The sequence below is a fragment of the Microtus ochrogaster genome, linkage group LG5 (assembly GCF_000317375.1).
Source record: "Microtus ochrogaster isolate Prairie Vole_2 linkage group LG5, MicOch1.0, whole genome shotgun sequence".
NCBI lineage: Eukaryota > Metazoa > Chordata > Mammalia > Rodentia > Cricetidae > Microtus > Microtus ochrogaster.
The window spans coordinates 54,044,712-54,057,902 of record NC_022031.1 but is presented as its reverse complement, the minus strand read 5'-3'; the positions used below and the strand labels follow the sequence as shown (position 1 = coordinate 54,057,902).

Genomic DNA, 13,191 nt, shown 5'->3' with positions numbered 1-13,191 from the left:
TTTTTCGGGGGTGATGACTATGGATCTAGAAAAATTATTTCTTGAATTGTCATCATTTTCCTATGTGGGGTAAATATATATTTTTAACATCTTCCCAGGAAAAGTCATGTAATGAGGTCCTTTGTTTGTTCTTTTTTTTTTTTTTTTTTCACATGCAAGGAAAAAACTTTTTTTTTTGCCAGTTGGTTTTGGTTCTATCCTAGGTCTTTGTGCATCCCGCCTCTGGCTCCTGACCTTCCAGGCAGTTTCAGGGATGGGCTCCTTCTAGTGGCTTGGGTCTCAGGCTGGACCAATCATTGATGAGCCACTCACACAATTTCTGTGCCCCTCCCACCCAGCACATCTTGTAGGCAGGGCAAATAGTAGATGGAAGGTTATATGGCTGGTGCCTACATGGGGCTCACCTAGGCCCTTTGCAAACAGGCTGCTGTTATATAACTAGGTTTTCTTGTGGAACTGTTAACAGAGGGAGCAGGAGCTGTCTCTGAATTTTTTTGCTGGCTTTTAGGAACCTATTCCTCATACTGATGTGGGACGTCCTTCTGTATATATGTTGCTTTCATTGGGTAATGAATAAAGCTGTTTCAGCCAATAGCTTAGGCATATTCCTGGCTGACTCTTATGGTAGGAGACTGCTCATTCATTTCCTGGCCACCCAGACCGGAATAACCACACAGAAACTATATTAATTACAATATTGTTTGGTCAATGGCTTAGGTGTATTCCTCACTAGCTCTTACATCATAAATTAACCCATTTCTAGCAAAGTGTGTATCACCACGAGGCTGTGGCCTACTGGTAAGGTTCTTAACAGTCTGGTCTGTCCTTCTCCTTAGGCCACTATATGGCGGCTCTCTGACTCCCCCTACTTTCTCTCTATATTTCTGATCAGATTTCTAGCCTGGCTTTGCTCTGTTAAGTCATTGACCGAAAGAAATTTATTCATTAACCAATAAGATCAACTCATATGCAGAAGGACATCTGACATTATCATACTAGGGAGGTACCTAGGCTTACTGCAACTTGATATACCATGTTTCAAAGTTAATACCTATACAAGGCCTGCCCTTTTCTCAATAGAAACAGAATAGGAGTGGTTGGGTGAGTGGAGAGGGGGAAGTGAGGGGGGACTGGGATGAGAGGAAAGAGGAAACCGCTGTTGGCATGGAATAAAAAAGTAATAAAATAATCTTTATTTTAAAAATAAAAAAATAAAATTCAAGATCACCTTTAAAGAAAAGGAAAGGTTTTTTTTTTGTTTCGCTTTATTTTTATGGAGCTGGAGTGATGGATCAGCAGTTAAGAGCACTTATTGCTTTACATGGAACCCACATTCAGTTCTACAACATCTGTATGGTGCCCCAAAAATATTTGTAACTCCAGTTCCAGGGGACTCAACTCCTTCTCACCACCATGGGCACCAGGCACACACATGGTGCACATGCATACATGCAGGCAAAACACTCATATACATAAAATAAAATCAATAAATTCAAAAATTAAAAAATAATAAAGTTTACCAGATTTAATAGATAACTATAGAACATTTATACTAAACTCAGAGTTTCATGACATACCACCTACTAAAGATTTTTAATATTTTGTTTTCTAAGACAATGGTGATGATTTTTGAGGAATATTTCACATAAACATGTAGGCATATCAAAGAGTTCCACAATTGTCTGGAATAGAGTATAACAAAGGTTTATTTTATTTGGGCATAAACTCACAGTAAGGGTAGCGATCTGCAATCCTTTATGTGTGCGGGAAGCTAGGAACTGAACCCATCATAAAAGAGGGCAGCACACACTTTTTGTCTATATTTATAGTACCTCAGACCATGCCCAAAATGGGCTGGTGTCTGAAAGACTTTTGACCAAAGGAGTTCCCACAACATAAACACTAAAGCAAGATTGATGTAGATGATTACTCCGTTCTCTTGCATGGTCTTCATTTACCTTTGCAATTTTTGTTCACATTTCAATGATGCTGTTAATCATGGTGAGCAGGCAGTCCTAGTAACTCACAGCACCTGAGTCCCATTTAGACGTATTTCATTACCAACTTTTACAGACCCACCTAAGTAGTTAATATTTTTAAGACAAGCTGGTATTTGTTAAATTCAATAGGGAGATTCAAAATGTTTAGTTATTTCCTAGAAATAGATTCTAACCTTTTGTCGTTGTTGTTGTTAACTCTTTTGTCTGAGTCGTGGGTGTGAGAAACTTGTTAATATGGAAAAATACAACATACATGCCACCCTAAAAGTGAACAGTTTGGCTCCTCTGAAAACCCCCAACACCAGGCCAACTGTCCGAGCTGGACAAATCACACTGCCAGTCAGATTTGCTTGTTTATTCTATTTAGAATTTTGTGTTTGACAAAAAATAGCTCTATCGACTCATTGTTTTGATAGAATGCTCAGTAATGAACCATTAATGTCTGCGTTGCTATTCTGCTTCCAGTACTACCTCCCTGTATCTGGACTTCTGAAATCAAAGGTACTGGGATTAACATATAACTCAACAGTCATAGTGCTGGCAATAACAGGATTATTCTCTCTGTGATTTTGTTGACTTTGGTCACCTCTGGCAGATACGGATGTCATTGAGTGCTCCTTGCAGTTTCCCGACGATGACTATTCCTGGTGGGACCTCTTCATGAAGATCTGTGTTTTCATCTTTGCCTTTGTGATCCCGGTCCTCATCATCATAGTCTGCTACACCCTGATGATCCTGCGCCTGAAGAGTGTCCGACTCCTCTCTGGCTCTCGAGAGAAGGATCGCAATCTCCGCAGGATCACCAAGCTGGTGCTGGTGGTGGTGGCGGTCTTCATCATCTGTTGGACCCCCATTCACATTTTCATCCTGGTGGAGGCTCTGGGCAGCACCTCCCACAGCACGGCCGCTCTCTCCAGCTACTACTTCTGCATTGCTTTGGGCTATACCAACAGCAGCCTGAATCCTGTCCTTTATGCCTTCCTTGATGAAAACTTCAAGCGCTGTTTTAGGGACTTCTGCTTCCCCATGAAGGCGCGAATGGAGCGACAGAGCACCAACAGAGTTAGAAACACAGTTCAGGATCCTGCTTCTGCAAGGGATGTGGATGGAATGAATAAGCCTGTATGACTAGTTGTGGAGATGTCTTCTTACAGCTCTCTAGGTAGAGAGGAGTTCAATGATCTTGGTTTAACCCAGATTACCACTGCAGTCTAAAATGGAAAGATGAGGTATTTGATAACAAAGACATGTCATGATCTAAAGTCTTAAAGTCCAGGGTGCAGGAGTGATCTAGCTGAACAGGGACAGCAAGTCTGAAGAGCACAGGAGGTCCTGGCAACAATAATCCTCATGCCCACGGCAGTGAAGCCAGTCTAATCCCAAGCCATTCATAAACAAAGATAAGACTCTTCTGGTTCCTTTGGTTTAGTTCACCTCCAGCGGCGTGACCTTCTTATGCGACGTAGTTCCAAAGCTATAGAGAAGAAAATAAAGGAAAAAAGCAAAGCAAACTAAACCATTGGATCCAAAGCTTAGTGGACCCCAAAACTACCTGTTAGCACTGGCAGAAACAACCAGTTAGAGTGGGCGCATGTCAAAGGACATACCCAGTTCATACCCTGCTGGGTGGACATGTCTCAAGTGTGGAAAGAATGCTTCTTAGGAAGAACTTGGACTCAGACCCATGCATAGTGATAGAGAGCATCACGCTGACATCTGTGAACTTGTTTAAATCTGTGAATGCTCTTCTCAGCGTGTTTAATGTCTTGAAAGCTACAGTTTGCTGCTTACGATCTCTGGGTTTTAGCACGCTATTCAGGTAGGTAATCTGAGAAAAGATGTTATAAAGTTAAGTATGAAGCTTATATATGAACAAAGTGTGTATAGTTTCATCTGTAAATAGTTTATGTGTAAATAAGAAACAGGCTTCCTGTCCAGCCAGGCAGCCAGGACAATTCTTAAGGGGGCAGCAGTGATTCCCCCGGAAGCATGGAAAATGGATGCTGAGCTATTATGCTGCGATGTACGATTCTCTGGGACTCAGTCATGTTGTAATTTCTTCTGAATTCCTTCAGCATCGTTTACTCTATCACTGCTCTTAAACTGGTGTTAATAAATCCCCAGACTTTGAATTCACTCTAAGATTTTAGTTTTGGTCAAATCTACTTTGTGATAACGTCTATTTGTAAACACACATCTATTGCCGGAGTCTCTCCTCAAGTAGAGCAATTTGTTTGGATAATGCTAATCTTTCGATATGTTCTGACTTTCCTCAGAAAGGAGGATTGCTCCCCAATGTATGCTGAAGAAGGAAATGAGGCTTGAGGTGGCTGAGCACAGCTTGCATGGCCATGGCCATGGGTAAGGGTGTACCTGTGGAGGTTATTGTCTAAGAAACCTATTCAGGATAATTTTGCTAAATCTTCCAAATGACATATAAATTTCCCCTTCTTTAAAACTTATGGTTCAGAGATAATGAAAAATTTTTTTTTGTAATTTGATTTGAAAGAAGAAGCAAAGGATAATTTAGAAATAACAGCTATTTCTAAGCTTGTACATGGTTAGGGCCAGCACCCCTTGGCGTCTAATGGAGCATCTACCGTGTGGACCTGAGGACTGTAGGCACGGTTCCATCTCTGAGTTCTAACTGCCAGCTGTTTCACTGCTGCTGTCCCCTCTCTTCCTGGAGACCAAGGCTTGCATAAAGGCATGACACACTCTGCAGAGTCACTGCCATTATATTTATCTCCATTCAGGACTTTCATGCTACTGAATCCAATGGCGACATTTTTAAGGGAACTGAAGTGTTCTCATGAGGGCTTCTGAAATTTCACTGAATGCCTAGATGCCCTGGGATTCTTTTTTAATAACACAAATCTGGAATTTATTAAGAAAATATATTAATGTAGATTTAAGCATGGAAGTTAACAGCAGAAGAGACACACGTAAAAGGAAGGGAAGGTCGTAGAGTGGGCACAAACTTCCTTGAAAACTGTTATCATTAAAATGATGATGATGATGATGATGATAATGAGAGTGTGCATCATGGGATGCATATAGAGGTCAGAGATAATTTCCCACAATTAGCTCTCTCTTTTTTCTTTTATCAGGGTTCTGGGAATGGGAACTCAGGCTTACATTGTCAGGCATCATGTGTGTTTACTCACTGAGTTATCTTGCCAGTCCAAGGCACATCTTTCTTAAAGAATCATTGCCCTTGCATTCCTATAACTGAATATATAAATAAGAATGACTTTATTGTTGGTTGACATTAGCATTGGTTGTTATTTTAGTGGGACATGTATGTGAACAAAGAAGTTCCAGAAACAAATACTGGAACTGAAGTAGGCAATAGAAATTCTTCTACAGCCCAGAAGGAGCGGGGCTGTTGGAAGATTCTGCCCAGTACAAAATGCAATGTAGTTACCACATCACCATGAAATGGAGTTATAATAGTGACCTCTTTAAATTAACACTCCATATGCTCTCCTAATATCTGATTCCTGCATTTCTTGATCCCATGGACGGGAGATAAGTAGCTTAGCTGCCCTTGAGGTGTATTGTGAGCTTCTCCAAGACTCTTGAATTGAAAGTGAAAAGCAGATGACAGCCCCTTTGGGTCACTAGTTTAAAAAATGGTAAAAAGACTCACACACAGGAAGGAAAGTATCAACTACATACACGTGCTTTATTGTTGAAGTATAAACATGTGTACATACACATGATCATATATGCACACATGTGTGTGCACATCTGCATGATGCTAAGGAGCAGTGGTCATACTCCCATGCTCGATTGTTTCATACAGTGATTTTGTCTAACCATGACCCTCAAGTGACTCTCCTTCTCCGTGGTTCCCAGAAGCCTCTTCCATCTTACAAAGAAGGTGTTGTTTGATATGTCTGTGACTTCAAAATCAACTCTGCTTGAACTCTATCTTCCCGCTGTAGCAGCAACTTTTGAATCAAAACTTGTTTCGAGAGAAATCAAAAATTTTTGGAAAAAGGGTTTAATTTTGTGAATGATGTGTTAGATAGTGGTGAATTTGTATTCAACAATATATAGATATTTCATTTGATATATAAGATGTACAAAATGAGGAGTACGTTGGCCGGTTTTAAAGGAAAGAATTTAGAGAAAAACCTATGACAAGATTGTATATTCCTTCTGCAAGATTTGTTTTTCAAGCAAGAGTTGTTTTGATGGTATGGTGTCAATATGAAAGTCCTACATGGTCACAAACTGGATCAGGTCATGACAATTTTCCTCTTTGAAGGAAAGGTGTGTTCTTTACCTTATAAATATTATTTATATCTTATACTGTTAGATAGTGATTATACATTGTACATATGATTGTGTGCCTTGCAATAAAACCAAAATTGTACCTGATAAAAATTATGATGCTCTGCTGGTAAGTCATTTGTTCTTCAGAGACTTCCATGAAGCCTCACAGTCTCAAGATAAGGTCAACCGCTTCTCAGAGATCTATGTGTCACTAACTTCCCACCCATCAGAATGTGGCCGATGATCAATGGAACAGAACAAAGCAAACAATCTGATTTTATCATCACACTCTCAACATCCCAGAATCAATGTAAAGTAGTGCCTTTCTAACAAAATTTAAAATATGAAAACATGCAAAATCCAAAATTAAGCATTCTGGCAAAAAAAAATAATTTAAATCAACTCCAACCTGCAAATGCATTCGGTTTCCTGCCCTCTGTCAGCATAACACATAGCTTCTTCAGACTAATTCCTGACCACATATTAGTTCACCTGAACAGAAAGAAATTTTAAAATCACTGCTAGTTTTTGAGACAGAGTTTTATGTAGCCGAGGGTAGGTTTGAACTCCCTTTAGAGGTGGAGATGACCTTGAACTTCTGATCATCTTGTCTGTACCTCCGTGGTGCTGGGATTATAAGCCTGTGCCAATATACCCAATTGTCTGTGATGCTGAAGACCGAACATAGGGTTTCTTGCAGTTGCACCCTGCCAACTGAGCTTCATGCCCAGCCCTAAAGTCAGTGTCTGGAGAAAACACTTCATGAACACATGCAGACATGGATTTTCATGAATGTTTTAAGACCAGTAACGCTGACAGTGAATAATAACCATCTCATTTGGGTAAGTCAGATGAGTCACTATCATTGAAGTCATTATTATAATCATGGACTGTAATACATGACCTTACTATGTAGCCCAGCCTAGTTTAGTTTTCCTAAGAACTACAGATACACATAAGTCACTTATCTCATTAACCAGCAGTTATTATTTTAAGTGCCTCCAAAATATTGGAATAACTGTTATGTTTTCATTTTTTAGTAATTTAGTATGCATAATACTATGCACACAGCAATTTAAAAACATATCTAGGCAGATTATAGCATTTCTTTTAGAAAAGAACCTAAATAGTTTGTGCATGTGTATATTACAGTATATTGTGTATGTGCATATGTATAGTATATGTACATGTATACCATGTGTACAAAATATGTTTAGTGCCTGGTTTATGCCACTCTTACAATCTACTACATTTTCTTGCTTATTTGCTAGATATTCATAGATTATATGTATCAGAAAATTATCTATTTTACGTCTGTTTGTACAGACTCCAGCATAGTTCCTGATGCATATAAATATTCTATCAAGAACACTATCTAAGAAAATCAATTAGACTCTTTGGTGGCTTGATTTACATTAGTGCCCAGTCTCTACACATGGAGAGACCATTGGCAAGAGTCAATACAAAGAGCTCAAACTGTCTACAATCCATTGTTCCCTCTCCAGATGCAGTAATATTCTCCTTAGAAAACAAGCACCCAGTCGCGTTCCCCACAGAGAGACATGTACAGAATGTATATCATCATGAAAAAAGAATTATGTTTCAAAGGAAAAGTTATCCATACCCCATTTCCTTAGATTTTTTTTCTCTAAAATTAGATCCTGTTTTATTAAAAAGGCTAAAGAATCTACCAAAATGGTAGTTTTGTAAACGGGAAGTTTACACTTTAAATTCTAATCATTTATAAAATTGAATTGTTTGTCACAGCTAAACATTAATAACAAACGATTCAGTGAGAATTAAGAATCCTTGTATTCATAAAACAAAATAAGAACTTTTTAAAGATGATCTTTTTAAACTAGATGATATTTTTCCATAGCCCATCTTCATTGCAGGGTTCTGCCTTGATGAATACTCTGATACAAGATAACCTTCCCAAAGGCTTCTACATCACAGAGCAGCCCCAGTGTATATCACAGGAAGTTGTTAAAGAAACAGAGCCCAGAAAAACTACATCCTGGTTGTAGATTGCAGGGGGAACCAAGCAAACAGTTTAACAAAAACCAAGAACATGCAGTTAGCTCGTGAATTTCAACCCTGAGTTTCTAGAACAGGGTATGGGACCTTCCCAGGGGACGTTGGAGGGCAAGAGGTAGAAAGCAAAGACAGCTTCAGCTGAGACAAGATGCAGAAACCTTTACCCTGTAACAACCAGCTTTTCCGGAATAGGGCTTTTACCCTGTTACAACCAAGCTGTCTGGAATAGTAACTGGATTGTAGACAGAAGGCAGGAAGGTTTCACTCAAATTTCCCAGTTCACCTACCCACAGTACATGTTCAAAAACCTCTTCTTTGTGATAAAAAGAATGATCCCAAATTGTTGCTTGAGAACTTCCTTAGCTCACTCATTCACATCCCCTTGAAGGAATAGTAGTATGTAAATGCTGAGGTTTCTAAGAAACTCAATTGGAAGAGCAGATGGTAAACACTATGTGTGGTAAATAGCAATGTAAAAAAAAAATCTGGCAACAATGAAAATAAAAAAGTGATTATTTTGGGAACCTGAGAAATTTGAATTTGGGACCAATTTCATTCACTGGCTTTAGGGCACCAGACATGACAGTTTAGCTCCGGGTGTGTGTGTGTGTGTGTGTGTGTGTGTGTGTGTGTGTGTGTGTAAGGATAAAAACACTTTATTATGCTGTTATCAAATGAATTGTTGGATGTTTTAGTTTAGAATTCAGAAAGACAATTTGTATGCATGTATGTATGTTTATTTTTCTTGGTACTCTGATCAGATGTGGTTCCTAAAGGTAGATTAAAAGTTTAATGAGCTGAACAAAACACCAAAAGGTTCCAATTGCTTGTTCTAAGAACAATTGCTTTAAGGCATGTGGAGATTGCAGAATATTTGAGCAAGCAAAAGAGACACTCATTAGAGCTTTCCAGGGAAGGAGGTGAGCGTTTTAAAGTTAGGGTTACAAAGAGTAAATTGTGTACTTTCAACTGACTCTCCTTTAAGAATATTTTAGGTAAAAATGAAGGCAAAGAAGGGGCTGCAAAAACCTTTAATCTTTATGACTCCCCATAAAAAGGTTAAAACTAACACACACACACACACACACACACACACACACACACACACAATTTCTTCTAACACTTTAATAAACCTGTTTTTCCTGAACACAGACATACTCACTCCCCCCTCCCCCCACACACACACTCAAACTGCAGCTCTAATGTAAGGGCACAAAATGGGGAAATTCTTCTATACTACCTGGGGAGGGGACAAAGATAAAACTCCCAGTAGAGACTAAGAATTAGTCCAAATACAGGCAGGCTAAGGGATGGTGGAAGATGCATTTGGGTGCTTCTCCTATCACAATCTCCCTTTGCCAGGGTCATGACAGAGACACAGATTATAGCAATGGTGGAGACATCCTGGCTCTAGACTTTGAGAGACTCTGGGATCCAGAAGATGACTACCGTCACATCAATTCCTTCGCTGTTCACGGGGAGTTTGGAGAGGGACCCAGCCATATTTTTATGCCAGGTGACAAAGCAAGGAATCTTAAGACTCCATGTACAGTTTAGAAATTATTAAAATGACCTGAAATTACACCACTGATCACTTGCAAAGCAGTTTACATACATACATACACACAGAGAGATATTCATATCTTTAGAAAAATAAGAAGAAATACAATTTTATTTTTCACAGTGAAAATTGAGTGTGCGTATTAATTTATATTCTTTTAAATACAATATATATATAAATATTTTTTCCATAGTCCAGACATAGAAGCAATCTTCCTTAAGCTGAGAACCAGGGAAGCAAAGATAGATGGATCTTCATGAGTTTGAAGGCCAGTCTACACAGTGGCAATGAGGTGAGTTTCCCCTTTGGTCAGTGTAAATGTTTCCCTGAGTTTGAGGAAGTGACTGCTGAGCCTCTGGCACAGGTCTGGTACTCTTGGAGGTGGAGGTACCCCCAGTTAAAGTTAAGCTACAGTCGATGCTCTTCACCCAACCCCATCTTCCCTACAATTGTGACTCTTCCTGCCTTCTTCTCCCACATTCCTTTCAGAGCTGCCAGTAATCCCACAGTCCCTTTTGCGACACTATTCTCTAACCTTTTCCTGTGGATGAGGCTCCCCTCCTAGAGCTCAGTTTTTGTTCTTGCCTTCTGGCCTCCATGAAATCCCTGGTATCAGGTACTGAGTATGTTGCCTGGCTTAACCAGGCTAAGCCTGCAAACCCCCATTGGGTGTGGTGATGATCCATCCACTGCCTGACTTGGTCCTCCCCGAGTCCTGGGGATGCCTGCCACTACAGGCTGCCATGACATTTCCTTCCCTCTAACCCATGGGAACAATGTTTTTCATAATAACTCATTCCCCCTTAATATGCCTCTTAGAAAACTGCCAGCCTCCACATCTGGCACCCAACCTGAAGTGCCCTAAATTTAATCACTTTTGAAATCAAATTTGGTATCAGCACTCCTTAGATAAGCAATTCAAAAGGCCATCTCACAGCATTCATGATCCGAATTTTATTCAGGACTTTTACAAATACTGCAAGAGAGCCAAGCGCTTTCAGTGATCAGGGAAATTGAAAGAAATTCAACATTGCCTGGCAATGGGTTTTTGATCCTACTGCACGTGCTGGCTTTGGGGGGGCCTGGCCAGTTTGGATGCTCAACTTACTAAACCTGGATGGAGGTGGGCGGTCCTTGGACTTCCCACAGGTCAGGGAACCCTGATGGCTCTTCAAGCTGATCAGGGAGAGGGATTTGATCTGGGGAGGGGGAGGGAAATGGGAGGCGGTGGCGGGGAGGAGGCAGAAATCCTCAATAAACAAATAAATAAATTTAAAAAAAAAACAAAAAAAAAAAAGAAAGAAATTCACCATTGCCTATTTCTCTTTCACTGTTCCAAGCCCTGTTTGTTTTTGTCTGGTCTCCTTGATCCCCACCACTCCCCCGACACAGCGTAGATGTTGTCTTTTAAATTACCATTGATGGATCTGTAAGTTTGCTATAAAATGGGAGCCTGGATCCTGAGCTAGCAGGAGAGGAGACAGCAAAGGAGTAGGCCACCCAGCACCTATTCCTGTTGTGGTGCATCTCTCAGCTCCCTCCTACAGTATCCTCTGTCTATAGCCAGGGCTCAAAAATTCCCTCTCTCTAAGCCTTCATTGTTCTCCTAGTCTCTCCTAGTAGCCTGTCAGAGACCAGGCCTTTGCTTTGGTTCACTAAAATGGGACTAAAGTCCTCAGGGAAGCTACAACTTAGGAGCAACCAATAAGCAGGTACCCCACAGCCTTCTGCTTGCTTAGCAGGCTCCCACAGACCCTTTGCTGACTCAGCAGGCACCCCTCCAGTCTCCTGATAACTAAAGATAGCTTTCCCTACACTGATGCTGGAAGGTCCCTTGTAGTACAATTACAAAACAAAACAAAACAAACAAACAAACAAAACAAACAAAACAAACAAACCCAGAGACAGAAATTGGGGTTCAACCTGAAAGACAGAAAAGCAAAACATCCAGCCACTGACTCTTACCTCTACCTCAGTCCAAAATGGTGATCCTGCCTCCAGGAATCTCAGAATGAGACTGTGAGTGGGAGAGAGAACTGTCTCCTCCCATTTTATAACCCTCTCTAGTTCTGGAATTAAGGGAATGCCCCACTACCACCTGTTTTCTATGGCGAGCTATTGTGGCTACTGGGATTAAAGGTGTGTGTCACCACTGCCTGGTCTGTAAAACTGACCAGTATGCTAGCTTTACTTTACTGATATTCAGGCAAACTTTATTTATTAAAATACAAAAGAAATGCCACTACAGTCCCTAACCACAAGAACCTCTCACCAATCAGTGCCACAGACTAATCTTTACTCTACCAATCAAGCCGAGACTAAGCCTTCCTCCCTGGGATTCCCCTAACTCCAATTTAAAAGGAGTTTGTGACTTTCTTAATGGGGTTGCCCTGTGCCATCCCAACATTGGAGTTAATGAAGCACTCTTGTTATTGCAAACATGATTGTTAGTTTTTACTTGGGGGCTTCTCTCGGAATGTAACAATTGTTGCATTTACCATGAAGCCCCCCAGCACCCCCCACCATATTGAGCACTTGATAACCCAGACGGCTGGTAAGCAGACTGGCTTTCTTTTGGTCTGTCACTGTTCTAGTCCATGTTTTGTATTTCTTTCTCTGGGAGGTTCAAGCTAAATGAATCTGGAGATGGGGTTTTGTCTGACGGACACATTAGAGGCACCCCTGCCTTGTGGGGCCGAGAGATATTCCAGACTCACCTGGGAGAGATAGAAGATCCGTTTTCATTAAACCGGTACAGCGCATTCCTTTGGTCCAACAGGGCACACAGTCCCACCTGTTGCAAAACAGACCTCCCGAGAGAGACAGCCCGTTCTGGTTCTTGGTTTCTTTTTCAAGCACCACACCAGTACATTTCTATCAGTGCTATGTTCATGTCTTCCTGTCTCTTTGTAATGTTACCTCATTTCTTCTCTTAGGAGTGGCTCACTCAAACTCAGCTTCCTCCCTTGAACCTTATTTTGGACCATTCCAAGGACCTTCAAACCTGAGCTGGTGACATCACATTGTGTGGAGGAGATGAAGCTGCATTGGATAAGGGCATTGGTAGGGCAACAGAGAGAGATTTCCTGTTTGCTGAGCTGCGATGGCCGGGTTGGAAGGCTAGTGAAGAGCCAGGCACTGGGCAGGACTTTTGTAGTAATAGGAGTGGCAGGGCTGAGTCCCCAGCACCCCGGCCGCCTGCCCGGCTAGCTTATGCCCGAAATAACAACACACAAACTGTATTCATTTAAACACTGCTTGGCTCTTTAGCTTTAGCCCTTTTCTCGGCTAACTCTCGCTCCTGGACTA

At 40.9% G+C, this 13,191-nt stretch overlaps 1 protein-coding gene across 2 annotated transcripts in view; it reads left to right on the top strand.

Moving 5' to 3' along the window:
- Oprk1 (opioid receptor kappa 1) overlaps positions 1-6,459 on the top strand; it is a 23,362-nt gene extending 16,903 nt beyond the window's left edge. For both annotated transcript variants that reach the window (XM_005362246.2, XM_013351775.2), the window contains one exon: positions 2,596-6,459. In XM_005362246.2, coding sequence (XP_005362303.1) covers positions 2,596-3,128 — 533 coding nt within the window. In that variant the 3' untranslated portion in view covers positions 3,129-6,459. The remainder of the gene's footprint in view (positions 1-2,595) is intronic.
- Positions 6,460-13,191: the final 6,732 nt, after the last annotated feature.